General features: G+C 43.1%; 1 protein-coding gene across 1 annotated transcript in view; it reads left to right on the top strand.

The window, feature by feature from the left end:
* Positions 1-14,285, top strand: part of ERP44 (endoplasmic reticulum protein 44) — a 131,032-nt gene that overhangs the window by 85,544 nt on the left and 31,203 nt on the right. The window contains exons 5-6 of the mRNA XM_084620990.1: positions 7,079-7,263; positions 7,796-7,911. Coding sequence (XP_084477116.1) covers positions 7,079-7,263; positions 7,796-7,911 — 301 coding nt within the window. The remainder of the gene's footprint in view (positions 1-7,078; positions 7,264-7,795; positions 7,912-14,285) is intronic.

Raw genomic sequence — 14,285 nt, forward strand, 5'->3', positions numbered from 1 at the left:
GTGAGCTGGGATCCCTGCCCTGTGGGTTGTCTCAGCTCCCTGCCTGTGCGTGTATGTGTCTGCGCACGTGCACCAGGATATGACTGGCCCTGCCCATCTATAGGGGTCTGACTCCACCTTCCCTGCCCCCTCTAATGTGAGCCAGGTTCTTGTGGGAGCTTGCATTTCTGGTGGTATCTGAGCCCCATTCCCTAAGCCCTTCATGTGGTCTGGAATCGTGGGGAATCTTTCTTACTTAGTTGAAGTCTCCTGTGCCTGGTGGCAGATGACGCCACCTATTTTTCCAATGCTGTCTGTCCAGAGCAAGACCATCGTAGGTTGTCTCCATGATGACAGCATCCTTTACGATTGCCCTGTGATGGGTCATTCTTTGCCCTCCATGCCTTCTCTTCATTCTAGGTGGAATCCAATCTAAGATATAACTTGTGCTTCTGCCATAGGATAGCCTGGTGACATGGGTGAACGTAGCCATCTTTGTCTTAGACCCATGCAGCACTACACTTCTCCATTCCTTATATGATCTCACCAATGAATTCCCACGATTCTTCTCAGTCAAAGCTTCTGAAATGCATACAGCTTCCTGTTGTGTACTTTCACCATCAACCATGTTTCCAAGGCATACAGTACTTTTGGAAGGACAGTAGTGTTGTACAGTTACATTTTATCTGGGTAAATGTAACTTCTTAATCTTCCAGATGTTTGACAGATGGAAAAATGATCCAGTGGCTTTGCTGAGTCTTGTCTTCACTCCTTTAGTGAGCTGGTGGTTAGCAGATATTGTACTTCCAAGATAAACAGAGTCATCAACTCTTTTGTTCTCTTCTCCATCAATCACACATCCGCCAGCGTTGACAGCAGTCTCTCCTAGCTTTGTGATCTTGGTCTTCTGCATATTGATACGAAGTCCCACTTTGGTGGCAGCTGCTTTTATGCTCATAAAGCGTCTTTTCCTTCCATCAAAGTTTATAAAGTTAGCCTAACCAGCAGTGAAGGCACATCTCAAGCTGCAACTTAGCAAAAGATTTGAGGAGTTAAAGACACTGACAAATGGCATAGAAGAACAATGGTAGTTTTTCAAAGAAGCAAATATGGATGCAGCCCGAACTGCATTGGGGTGAGAAGATCTAAGAAAGTTGGAGCATTTTTTTCTAAATACATGGAGACTTGTTGAGGAAAAGAAAGAATTAAAGAACAAAATTCAACAAGAATAAGACAGCAGGAACTGAGCTATTCTGAAGTATATGCAGACAAAGGCAAGGAAGTTAAGAGATCAGCCGGAAGAGATAAGAGAGAATGGATGGAAAACGAAGCAAGGGAAGCTGAGGAGAGGATTTTAAAAAGCTTTTTCTGGTATCCAAATAACTGACGTCACAATTCTCAAACCATTGAGGCATTTTAAATGCTCAAGATGGTACGATTTTAACCACAGAGGACAGAGTATTCTCAGGCTGTGCTCCACCACCGGAACCACTAACATGATTGAGAGATGTGAAGAAATAGGGGATTTATCTATATCACGACCAATAATCACCTTTGAGGAAGTAACTAAGGCCATAAACCAACTGAAGAGTGGTAAAGCTAGACTATGATAAGATAGATACTGAAATGTTAAAAGCTGGAAAGGAAGTGAGGGTGAAGTGCATGTGCAGGTTGTACAGATTGGTTTGGGAAAAAGAGGTCTGTCCTAAAGATTGAAGAAGAGAACCCCCCAAAAGTAGGGACCAGCTTATTTGTGATAACTGGAGAAGTATGACCCCCCTATCTGTACCTAGAATAGTGTGGTATATTACCGTTTTGAATAGGATGAAAACTACTGTTGACAAAGTACTCAGGGAAGAACAGTCTGGATTTCATAGATACTAAGGTCAGAAGGGACCATTACGATCATCTAGTCTGACCTCCTGCACAATGCAGGTCACAGAATCTCACCCACCCACTCCTGCTAAAAACCTCACCTATGTCTGAGCTATTGAAGTCCTCAAATCGTGGTTTAAAGACTTCAAGGAGCAGACAATCCTCCAGCAAGTGACCTGTGCCCTATGCTACAGAGGAAGGCGAAAAACCTGCAGGGCCTCTTCCAATCTGCCCTGGAGGAAAATTCCTTCCTGACCCCAAATATGGTGATCAGCTAAACCCTGAGCATATGGGCAAGATTCACCAGCCAGATACCCAGGAAAGAATTTTCTGTAGTAACTCAGATCCCACCCCATCTAACATCCCATCACAGGCCATTAGGCCTATTTACCATGAATTTTTAAAGATCAATTAATTACCAAAATCATGTTATCCCATCATACCATCTCTTCCATAAACTTATCGAGTTTAATCTTAAAGTCAGATAGATCTTTTGCCCCCACTGCTTCCTTGGAAGGCTATTCCAAAACTTCACTCCTCTGATGGTTAGAAACCTTCGTCTAATTTCAAGTCTAAACTTCCCAATGGCCAGTTTATATCCATTTGTTCTTGTGTCCACATTGGTATTGAGCTTAAATAATTCCTCTCCCTCTCCAGTATTTATCCCTCTGATATATTTATAGAGAGCAATCATATCTCCCCTCAACCTTCTTTTAGTTAGGCTAAACAGCCAAGCTCCTTGAGTCTCCTTTCATGACACAAGTTTTCCATTCCTCGGATCATCCTGGTAGCCCTTCTCTGTACCTGTTCCAGTTTGAATTCATGCTTCTTAAACATGGGAGACCGGAACTGCACGCAGTATTCCAGATGAGGTTTCACCAGTGCCTTGTATAATGGTACTAAAACCTCCTTATCCCTACTGGAAATACCTCTCCTGATGCATCCCAATACCGCATTAGCTTTTTTCACCGGCATATCACATTGGCGGCTCATAGTCATCCTATGATCAACCAGTACTCCAAGGTCCTTCTCCTCCTCCGTTACTTCTAATTGATGCGTCCCCAGCTTATAACTAAAATTCTTGTTGTTAATCCCTAAATGCATGACCTTACACTTCTCACTATTAAATTTCATCCTATTACTATTACTCCGGTTTACAAGGTCATCCAGATCCTCCTGTATGATATCCCGGTCCTTCTCTGAATTGGCAATACCTCCCAGCTTTGTATCATCCGCAGACTTTATTAGCACACTCCCACTTTTTGTGCCAAGGTCAGTAATAAAAAGATTAAATAAGATTTGGTCCCAAAACTGAACCCTGAGGAACTCCACTGGTAACCTCCCTCCAGCCTGACAGTTCACCTTTCAGTAGGACCCGCTGTAGTCTCCCTGTTAACCAATTCCTTATCCACCTTTCAGTTTTCATATTGATCCCCATCTTTTCCAGTTTAACTAATAATTCCCCATGTGGCACGATATCAAACGCCTTACTGAAATCTAGGTAAATTAGATCCACTGCGTTTCCTTTGTCTAAAAAAATCTGTTACTTTCTCAAAGGAGATCAGGTTGGTTTGGCACGATCTATCTTTTGTAAAACCATGTTGTATTTTGTCCCATTTACCATTGACTTCAATGTCCTTAACTACTTTCTCCTTCAAATTTTTTCCAAGACCTTGCATACTACAGATGTCAAACTAACAGGCCTGTAGTTACATGGATCCAGTAGGTTGTGTTCAGATCAGATTTTTACCTGGAGAAGACTTATTGAGAGAGGCTTAGAATACTAGCAGAAGATTGGTTTTAACTTGGCTAATTTTATGAAAGCATTTGATAGTGGCCTCAGAGAAGCCTTCTGGAAGATTGTGGGACACTATGAAATTCCAGCAAAGATTGTTAATTTGATAAAAGCTTTTATGATTAGCCTGCATTCTGCATGAGGACAGAGAATGGAGGTGCAGAATGGTTTAAGATAATGCAAGGTATGTCCCATCCCCATTTCTTTTCTGTAGTGTCATAGATTTTGTGATAAGAAGCGTGTCAGGTGTTGTCAAGGCCACTGGTATTGTTTGGGCAAGTGATAAGCTGCAAGATATACCATCTGCAAAATCTATAGCTGAACTGTATACCAACTTGGATAGAATGAAGACTCTATGAGCACAAAAGCAGATCTGGGGATCACTGCTGACTGCACCCTGGGGTGTCTACCCCTCCCCCCCCATATGAGCTAGATTGGGGAGGTTGCCTTTTTGGGGGTGCCTGAGTGCCTCTCCCTACATCCTCATGTGATCCAGGATCTGCGGAAGCCCTGCCCCTCTGGTTGGGGAGCTTAGAAAAGGCGTGCTTTGAGCATGCACCAAGAACACACTTTGGAGACCAGAGCGAGGATTGGAACTGAGAACAAGTATACTTGACACACATCAAAAACTCTCCTCCACTGGGGAGAGGGGAAGGGAACACCCACTGACATGAATAGAGCCGTTCACACTTCACACAGCCATTCACAAGAACCTTCACACCTGCTAATAATCTTAGGAGAGACCTCTTCTTTCCTCCCACAACTCCAATAAGGGCTCTGGTAGAACTCAGGCCTTCAAACCCCACAAAGAATTTTTCTGTGGTTACAAGTTTATCAGCATTAGTTCAGAACATGCACAACCATGAATAGTTCAGTCTTTCCTTTACACAGCTTGGGCCTTTGATCTTCAGGCTCTGGGAACAGGTAATCAGCAGACAGTGGTCATCTCCTCAGGGTATAGCTTCAAAAGGCTGAATTTTTTGCATAACCAGAGGTGGGAAATTTGTATTCAACTCCTGCAAGTGATTAACGAGGGAAACACTTGATACTGTTTGCCCCAAAAGTCCATTCTTGTCTGGCCAATTCGGTATAGTCCTTTGAAGTTCATGAGATTTCCAAGGGTTAACATCCCATCTCCCCTCTAGATAAGTTACATACAACCCTGGACTGCAATAATACATAACCTTTATATTTAATACAATGGACTCCAAAGATGCTTAGTTACATATGTTTTATTTTTTCAAGGAAAAAAATTTCAGGAAATTGCCACATCTGTGACAAATGGTCTGGGTCTGCAGTGAGGGATGAAGGTATTATACAGAGGGGGGAAAGTGGGGAAAAGGTGGTAGGGGAGGGAAGAGGGTTTAGGGGGCTCTGGTAAAGGGGTGTGGGTAGATATTAGGGGGAGGGAGGAAACAGGAGGGGTTGGTGAACTGAGGGATAGCACAGGAAGTTGAGGAGGGGTGGCTGTCAGCTCTGAATTCTCCCCTTCTGTGTGTGGTTTGGGATCCGGGAGAGACTGTTTCTCTTGAGGTTTCTGATCCCCTCTCTTTCCCCCTTCATGTGAACTGGGGTCTGGGGTTGAAGGAAAGAAGGTAACACAAATGTAAACATTTGAAATCCAGAAAACAAACAGTTAAGATACATCACCTAAATTTTCCATCTTTAAAATGGGCCTCCTAATGTAAAATTCTTTAAGATCTACTGAGGAAAAGCATTCTATAAAAGCTACGTCTTTTGGTTATTTTCTAGTCACAGCAGCGTTTTGACTGTAAACCTAGATGAGTATACAACTGTCCAAGTGACCACTCACTCCTACCAATAAACATTTCTCTTTCTGTTTAAAAAACTAGAACATTAAATGGCAAAAAGCTTTGTTAACTCAGAGTTAAAGTTGCCTGGTGATAACTTGTGCCATTCCAGAATGTTGAGTTCAGCAAAACTCAAACTTCTGAAAACGAGGAAAGACAGAGTTAAGGTAAACAGCCACATAACCTTAATTCTCTGCCCTTTTTGAGTGATATCCCAACACGCCCATAACACACACACTCCCATTCTGCCTTTTCACTCTAATGGACTGATGCTACCCATACTATCCCTACGCTCAAACACTGAGCATACTCCCCCAACAAAATAGCACATCTGTAAAATATAGCAGCCACTTCATGTCCTTTTACAACCCTTTCACACTTGCACACAGAATACCATGTATACCTATACTTCCCCCTGCCTATCATTAAATCCACAGACTGCTCTCATATGGCAGAACCCATGGTAAGCAGACCCTAGTGCTGTGCTACCAATGCAGCCTACACAATTTTGTGTTGAATTGTTGCAAACTGGAACCTGCAGATACACAGGTACCTCTTTCCTTTCATAACATATGTGGTGGGGGGACTCAGATCCAGATCTCCTCATATCACAATTGCAGTTCTTTCAAGCTGCTTCACTTTATTCCTCCACCATTCAATACAACTACATCTTACACAGTGAATGCAGCTGGAGTACATGCAGGTAATTCCTGGTGGCCGTTGCCAGCTCCATGGGAAAGAGTTAAGGTTATGTATTTCCTGGTTTTCAGAAGTTTGAGTTTTGCGGAATTTGACGTTGTGGAAGGGCACAAGCCATCGCTGGAAACCTTAACTCTGAGTTAACAAAGTTTTTTGTCATTTAATAGTAAGTAAATAAGTGGTGAGATTGTTGCAGCATATTTTTGTCATACTTGGCAAATAGAGAATTTTAAATTTATTTTCTAAATGTATTTGTATATAGCTTCAAATGCTGTAACCTTCTAAAAGTACACAAATTAATACCATCTCCATGTGGTGCCCCCCGGGCTGTGTACTTCCTAATACCATTGTATGAAGATTTATGAAAACATGAAATTAATTAGTATGTACTGGGTTAGTGTATATCCTTGGCTCTAGCTCTGAGGAAGCTTTAGTCATTGCATTATTTAGGTCTTGATCTTGTTTACATCTTATTAAACTTACTTCTCAAGTGGATTAGACTCCGTTACTTGGCAAGTTTTTCAATTTTATTTGTTTATTATTGCTTATTATGCCCTGTTTTAATATTAATTCAATTTTCTTTTAAAAAGCCCTCCACGATGTTCACATGAAGGGTGCTAAATAAGTGTAAGTGACTGATTGAATCTAGTTTTAGAATTATGCCAGATTTTGGTCATTATGATTTTGTATGGTCATCAACATATGCAAGAAATTGCATTTCTTGAATATAAATACCATAGCTACTCTCCATTTCTCTCTTCTGCAGTGCTTTTCATTTTGCTCTTGTTTAAGACGGGGGAAGCAGGACTGTGTGTCCAACGCCCCTGTCTTTGTTAGTGTTTGTGCGTGTGCATAAGGATTAATAAACAGTACATTTCCATATCTATAGCATTATTTTTTCTGTTAATTTCTTTATTAGCGGACATAGCTCAAAGATACAGGATAAGCAAATATCCAACCCTAAAACTGTTCCGGAATGGGATGATGATGAAGAGAGAGTATAGGGGTCAGAGGTCGGTGACAGCAATAGCAGATTATATCAGGCAACAGAAAAGCAATCCTATTCGAGAAGTTAATGACTTGGAAGAAATTAAGTCTCTTGACGTAAGTCTCTTGATTGGTGTTCTATGAAGTATGTGGATTTTAGAGTTTTGTATTTTGAGACAAAGTGAATCATGTAGTGTTTAATTTGTATGTATTTCTTGATTTTTTTACCATTCAAAAGAATTATTTTATTGGCTTTTATATTCGCAATGAAAAGCAGATAATTTCTAGTATTTCAAATTATTGGAATTAACTTTTACTTTTTTTAATCGCATGGATTTTGTTAAAATGTTATCTACCTCACTGGAATTTTTTTCATTTATGTGTCAATTTGAAAACAGGAAAAGAAGCACTTTACATTCCTTCACTGAAAAAGTATTAAGTAACATTTCTAGTCTAAATCTTTAAAACCTGCATTTTTGTATGGTCACACCTCATTTGGAGACAGATGGACAACAGCCCTTGCCCATGTCTCTGATTGTGGGATAAATGAAAAGCATTTCTGGGTTTAACATTTTTTTTGGGGAATAATAATAGCCTTTGGTGACTGAAATTTTAAAAAAAAGTCATAAGTACATACTTTGTTTTACAGCGCAGTAAAAGAAATATCATTGGATATTTCGAGCAAAAGGACACCACCAACTATAGAACTTTTGAAAGAGTAGCAAATATTTTGCACGATGATTGTGTCTTCCTTTCTGCAACTGGGTAAGTTTTTACATGTATTGGCTGTGTGACTGATCCTGAAGACTTTACACTAACAAATTAGTCCTGCTTAATAGAAAGAATTTTTGGTAAAGAACTACAAGATTATTGGATTAGAGTCTAAAAGCAAATCCTTGCACTGAGATCAACCTAGAAGACTAAATAAAAAACACATCTAGCCAGATAGCTCTTAGTATCCTTAGTTTTTGTAGTGAAACCTTGTTTTGTTGGCATTATGCCTCTTCTTTACTGTTCCTGCAGTAGTCAGTTTGGGATTTTCTCTGCACAGAAAGTAATAGGGAGTCCATTAGCAATATCAGGCATTTAAATTTTAAAAATGCTGATGTGTAGAATGTTTTGTAGCAATCTGAATATTTTTGTAACTTTCACATTTGTTTAATCAATACTTTCTAAGGCTTTCTTATAAATACTCTGTTTTCTTAAAATTCCATTGCTCTTCATAATAATTGCTGTTTGAGAGTAAGAGAATTCAGTAGCTAATTACATCTGTGCTAGTGAAAACATAGCTGCTTAAAATCTTTTCACCTGTAAATTCCACCATTTGCTGCAGAATTCCAAAATCCCAGGCTTTGGGGACCATCAGACATAAAATTCTCCAGTGGCCTTGAAATTCTTTATCCATCTTAGTACACTTGTTTGCGGCTACAAATGAAAATACACAAGGTGTGGGCCAAAATTTTTCATATGGTCATATTGTTGAATTTTTACCTATGAAATAGTAACACATGTCTTCCTGACCCCAGCTCATTACAAAATGAAGAGAACCTAACTTCACAATTGCGGGACTTTCTATAATTATTTTTTAATGTATTGTGGTAGCACCTAGAGGCCCCAATTGGGGACCCCATTGTCCTAAGCACTGCTCAAACATTTATATCCTTGTTTCTCAAACTTTTTATGCTAGCAACTCCATTTGGATTTTTTTTTTAAAAGGTACACATGCACACACATCCCACTAGAAAAAATTGCGACCCTCTACCTTCATTCCCCACTCAGGGCTGGGCTTCAGCCGCGCTCGGAGCATGGGGCTCCAGACTTCAGCCCCCTGCTGCCCTCAGAGCTCCCAGTTGGAGTTTTCTGCCTTGGCGACTCCATCAAAATGGAGTCACAACCCACGTTTTGAGAACTGCTAATTTATATGAAATGGTCCCTCCCCTGAAGAATTTAATATAAAAACCAGACCATTTTTATGGCTCACTCATCTTAAAAAAAAAAAAAAGCACACACACATCAAATTCTGTTTTGTTTGGCAGTTATATTATGTGATCTATAGCACCAATGCTAGATGTCCCTCCACTTATTCATGCCTTAAACTACTGCCATATTTTACATCAGATGTGGTTGCATGTTGTTAGTGAATGAAGATTCCACTGTACAGAAGTTTCTTAAAATGCATAGGAATGATTTGGGGTGCCAATGAATCACCATAACACCCATTCCTACCTCAGCCCAAGTGCAGCTTTTGTTTTTGAGGAGGTGAGGGTTCTCTTTGATGAGGTGCTGCTTTTGGCCAGAATCTCATGTTGTTCCTAACAACAATGTGCAATCCTGAATAAATGTAAGACCTTGTCTACACTACACAGTTTTGTCAAAAAAAGCCAGCTTTCGTCAACAAAACAGTGGAGATATACACACTACAATGCCGATTTAACTCTCCTGCTACACCGACAAAATAAAACCACCACAACGAGAGGCATAGGGTTTTTTGTGACAAAGTTAGATCGGCGCAGTGTCAGCGTACTCACTGTGCTTGCTTATGTTGCCCTAACTGGTCTTCAGGAGGTGTCTCTCAATGCCCATCATGACCGCTCTGGTCAGCAGTTTGAACTCCACTGCCCTGAAGGTACACAGGTATGTGCCCCTCCCACATTTAAAGGCCTGGGAATTTTTGAAATTCCTCTTCCTGTTTGGTCGGCATGGACAGTTCACACAGGATTTTCCCAGCTGACCATGCCTGCTTTCCGCAGTAGATACGCTCCTGTGTGGAGCACACGAGAGCTGTTGGCCCTGTTGGATCTGTGGAAAGCGGAAGCTGTGCAGTTGCAGCTTCTCTCCAGCTGTAGTAACTTTGATACCTACAGGCAGATAGCTAGTGAGATGCCAGAGAAGGGGCACAAGAGGGACATGCAGCAGTGCTGTGCTAAGATCAAGAAGCTGAGGCAGGCGTACCAGAAGGCCAGGGAGGCCAACCGTTGTTCTGGTGCAATGCTGAAGACATGCCACTTCTAGAAGGAGCTGCACACCATCCGCGACTGCGACCCCACCTCCTCCACCACCAGGAGCTCCATGAATACTTCAGGGGGACTGGAGGCATCGACCAGTCAAGTCAACCCCAAGGACGAAGTGGTAGACAAAGAAGTTGAGTTGGAGAAGAATGTGGAACACACCACAGTGTCGTCTGGTGGCATGGCGAGTCAGGACCTCTTTTCCATTCCAGGTTTCAGAGTAGCAGCCGTGTTAGTCTGTATTCGCAAAAAGAAAAGGAGGACTTGTGGCACCTTAGAGACTAACACATTTGTCTCTAAGGTGCCACAAGTCCTCCTTTTCTTTTTCCACTCCAGGGTGTCTAGCCAGTCTTAGCGCTCTGGCATGCCTGAAGAAGGAGATGCAAGCTCTTGTAAGCATGCATTGTGCTTTGATACTGCATGGTGAGAGGAGATTGAGCTCTCACATACTTTATGTGGGAGAAGAGGCATAAGGAACAGAAATTAACAAATGAGCCTATGCAGCTGTGCAGTGGGGGCCTGGTGCAAAAGTTCGTTAATGTACACCAGGATGTCCTGCGAATCCTCCATAGAGATCTCTAAAGAACTTTTCTGTAGGTATTCTGCAATTCTCTGCCAAAGGTTCCTTGGCAGAGTTGCCTTGTTTCGCTGTAGGGATTGTTGCTGCGCAAATTGGAAATTATTTCAGCAGGGACCAGAGCAGCACACAGGCGAGCAGCATATGGACCTGGTCTGAAGCCGCATGCATGCAGGAGATGCACCCTTGCATCCTGGATTACCCTCAGGAGTGAGATATCAGGTTCAATTACCCCCACTTGTGGGCTAAGGTGCCAATATTCAGAACACTCTACCGAGGCATGTGTAGTGACCCTCTTTACAAATCACCCAGACCCTTTGTCCTTTCTTGCCCACTCCCCCTTCAGAACCCATTACCCCTCTACCCCCTGGCTGACCTCACCATTTTTCGGACTGTTGCCAAACTGTGTGCTAGTAAAGGGACAGCGAGAAATAAGTATGTGTAACTTTTGTGATTCATGACTGTAAGTGAATTCACAATACTGTCTCTTTCATTGTTTCTTTGGCTTCTGCAGTTGTGCCCTTGAGGACCCGATCCGCCGCACCAGTGGAGCTCCTCTGTCAGCTAAGTAGGGCCCTACCAAATTCACAGTCCATTTTGGTCAAGTTCACAGTCATAGGATTTTAAAAATTGTAAATTTCATGATATCAGCTATTTAAATCTGAAATGTCATGGTGGTGTAATTGTAGGAGTACTGACCCCAAAAGGAGTTGTGGGGGTCGCAAGGTTATTGTGTGTGTGTGTGTGGGGGGGGGTGTTACGGTATGGCTACCCTTATTCCTGCGCTGCTGCTGGCAGCAGTGCAGCCTTCAGAGCTGGGCAGCTGGAGAGTGGCAGCTGCTAGCCAAGAGCCCAGCTCTGAAGGTAGAGCTGCTGCCAGCAGCAGAGCAGAATTAAGGATGGTATGGTATGGTATTGCCACCCTTACTTCTGCACTGCTCTGTGCCGAGCTGGACCCTCAGTCAGCAGCCACCACCCTCCAGCCGCCCAGCTCTGAAAGCAGTGCAGAAGTAAGGCTGGCAATACTGAGACCCCCCTAAAATAAACTTGTGGAACACCCCCCCCCAAACAACTCCCTTCTGGGTTAGGACCCCCAATTTTAGAAACGCTGCCATGAAATCTGTATAGTATAGGGTAAAAGCACACAGAAGATTTCATGGCGGGAGACCAGATTTCATGGTCCATGACGTGTTTTTCAAGGCTGTGAATTTGGTAGGGCCATACAGATAAGGAGGCAAACCAGGAGGAGTAAGGATATGTTTTGTGAAGTGCTGCAGTCAACAGACGCATCACATAGTGAAACAAGAGGGTGGAGGGAGTCAATTAACGAAAGACTCAGGCAGGATAGCCTGGAAAGGACACAGTGGCAGGAGCAGATGATAAAGCTACTGGAGGGCCAGACAGAGATGCTCAAGTCCCCCATTGCACTGCAGTTTGAGCACATCTGTGCACAATTCCCCCTGCAGCCAATACTGAACTCCATTCCCTGCCCTCCCCAAACTCCCTCACATGTTTACTCCTGGGGGAATTCTGCACCAAAACATTAAAACATTAAAAATTATTCCCCAAAAAATTAAAAATTCTGCACCCAATATGTTAAAATTCTGCATATTTTATTTGTCAAAATAATATAATCACACCATAGAATCATAGAATCATAGAATATCAGGGTTGGAAGGGACCCCAGAAGATCATCTAGTCCAACCCCCTGCTCAAAGCAGGACCAATTCCCAGTTAAATCATCCCAGCCAGGGCTTTGTCAAGCCTGACCTTAAAAACCTCTAAGGAAGGAGATTCTACCACCTCCCTAGGTAACGCATTCCAGTGTTTCACCACCCTCTTAGTGAAAAAGTTTTTCCTAATATCCAATCTAAACCTCCCCCACTGCAACTTGAGACCATTACTCCTCGTTCTGTCATCTGCTACCATTGAGAACAGTCTAGAGCCATCCTCTTTGGAACCCCCTTTCAGGTAGTTGAAAGCAGCTATCAAATCCCCCCTCATTCTTCTCTTCTGCAGGCTAAACAATCCCAGCTCCCTCAGCCTCTCCTCATAACTCATGTGTTCCAGTCCCCTAATCATTTTTGTTGCCCTTCGCTGGACTCTCTCCAATTTATCCACATCCTTCTTGAAGTGTGGGGCCCAAAACTGGACACAGTATTCCAGATGAGGCCTCACCAATGTCGAATAGAGGGGAACGATCACGTCCCTCGATCTGCTCGCTATGCCCCTACTTATACATCCCAAAATGCCATTGGCCTTCTTGGCAACAAGGGCACACTGCTGACTCATATCCAGCTTCTCGTCCACTGTCACCCCTAGGTCCTTTTCCGCAGAACTGCTGCCTAGCCATTCGGTCCCTAGTCTGTAGCTGTGCATTGGGTTCTTCCGTCCTAAGTGCAGGACCCTGCACTTATCCTTATTGAACCTCATCAGATTCCTTTTGGCCCAATCTTCCAATTGGTCTAGGTCCTTCTGTATCCTATCCCTCCCCTCCAGCGTATCTACCACTCCTCCCAGTTTAGTATCAAATTATACCAGTTTCAATTATTTTTGTAATTCATTTCCAAGTACCTGTCAACAAGTATCTCTGTAACAATACAGACAACAAAAAGATTCAGGAAATGTTTTTTGACAAATAGATTCCTTACTAGGCATATTAATACAGAACTCTGAGTAATAATTCATTTAAACTACAATATAGAACCGTATTTCCCGCACCCCTCAGAAGCAGTGCAAAGGCTTGGGGGAGTCAGGGCTAACTGAGCAGCTGAGAGAGAGGGAAGTAATTGCTGGAAAGGAGCCTGGGTATGAACTTGAAGGGTTGTTGGGTATGGGTGGGAAAAGTATGGAACAGGTTTTTTTGGGGGCGGGGGTGGGGAGGGATTGTTAGGGAGCATCCCCCATGCAGACTCTGGCTGACCTCTAGCCTCCCTCATTCATCCAAGCACATCTGCCCCTGTTCCCATGTGTCCTTGCACCCCGTCCCCATGTGTCTCTGAGCCCCCATTCAACCCATACGCCCTCCCCCTCTGCCCATGTGGCCCTGCACCTCTTTCCCTGCCCCTGTGGCCCTGCACCTCCACTCCCATTCAGTCCCTGCCCCAGTCTGTCCTCCCGCACTAGCCCTTATGAGTCCCTGTCTAACCCTCTCCCCTGCCCCGAAGCAGTCCCATGCTGTCTGTCTCCCTATATCTCCTGTCTCCTGATCTGGCCCAACAGGTGCTGTGAAGAAGGCAGGCCCTTTCTCTTCCCTATCATAACGGGGGCTGGCCAGGAGCAGCTGCTGTGTTCTAGTGCCACAGTGCCCACTGGTGGGCAAAAGATGGAACTGCAGCAATTATTCAGTAGAAGCGATTTCCTGCAATAAATAAATAAATAAAAATAATAAAAATATGCGCAGCACATGCAATATGTGCATTGGTGCAGAATTCCCCCAGGAGTACATTTTCCTGGTTCATTGCAGTATTCTGTGCACTACACAGTGAAAGTTGGAGATACAGCTGTGAGAGCCATAACCAAGCGACTGTTCCCTGTTTGACAAAATGTTTGTC

The sequence above is a fragment of the Lepidochelys olivacea genome (genome assembly GCF_965140295.1).
Source record: "Lepidochelys olivacea isolate rLepOli2 genome assembly, chromosome: 2".
NCBI lineage: Eukaryota > Metazoa > Chordata > Testudines > Cheloniidae > Lepidochelys > Lepidochelys olivacea.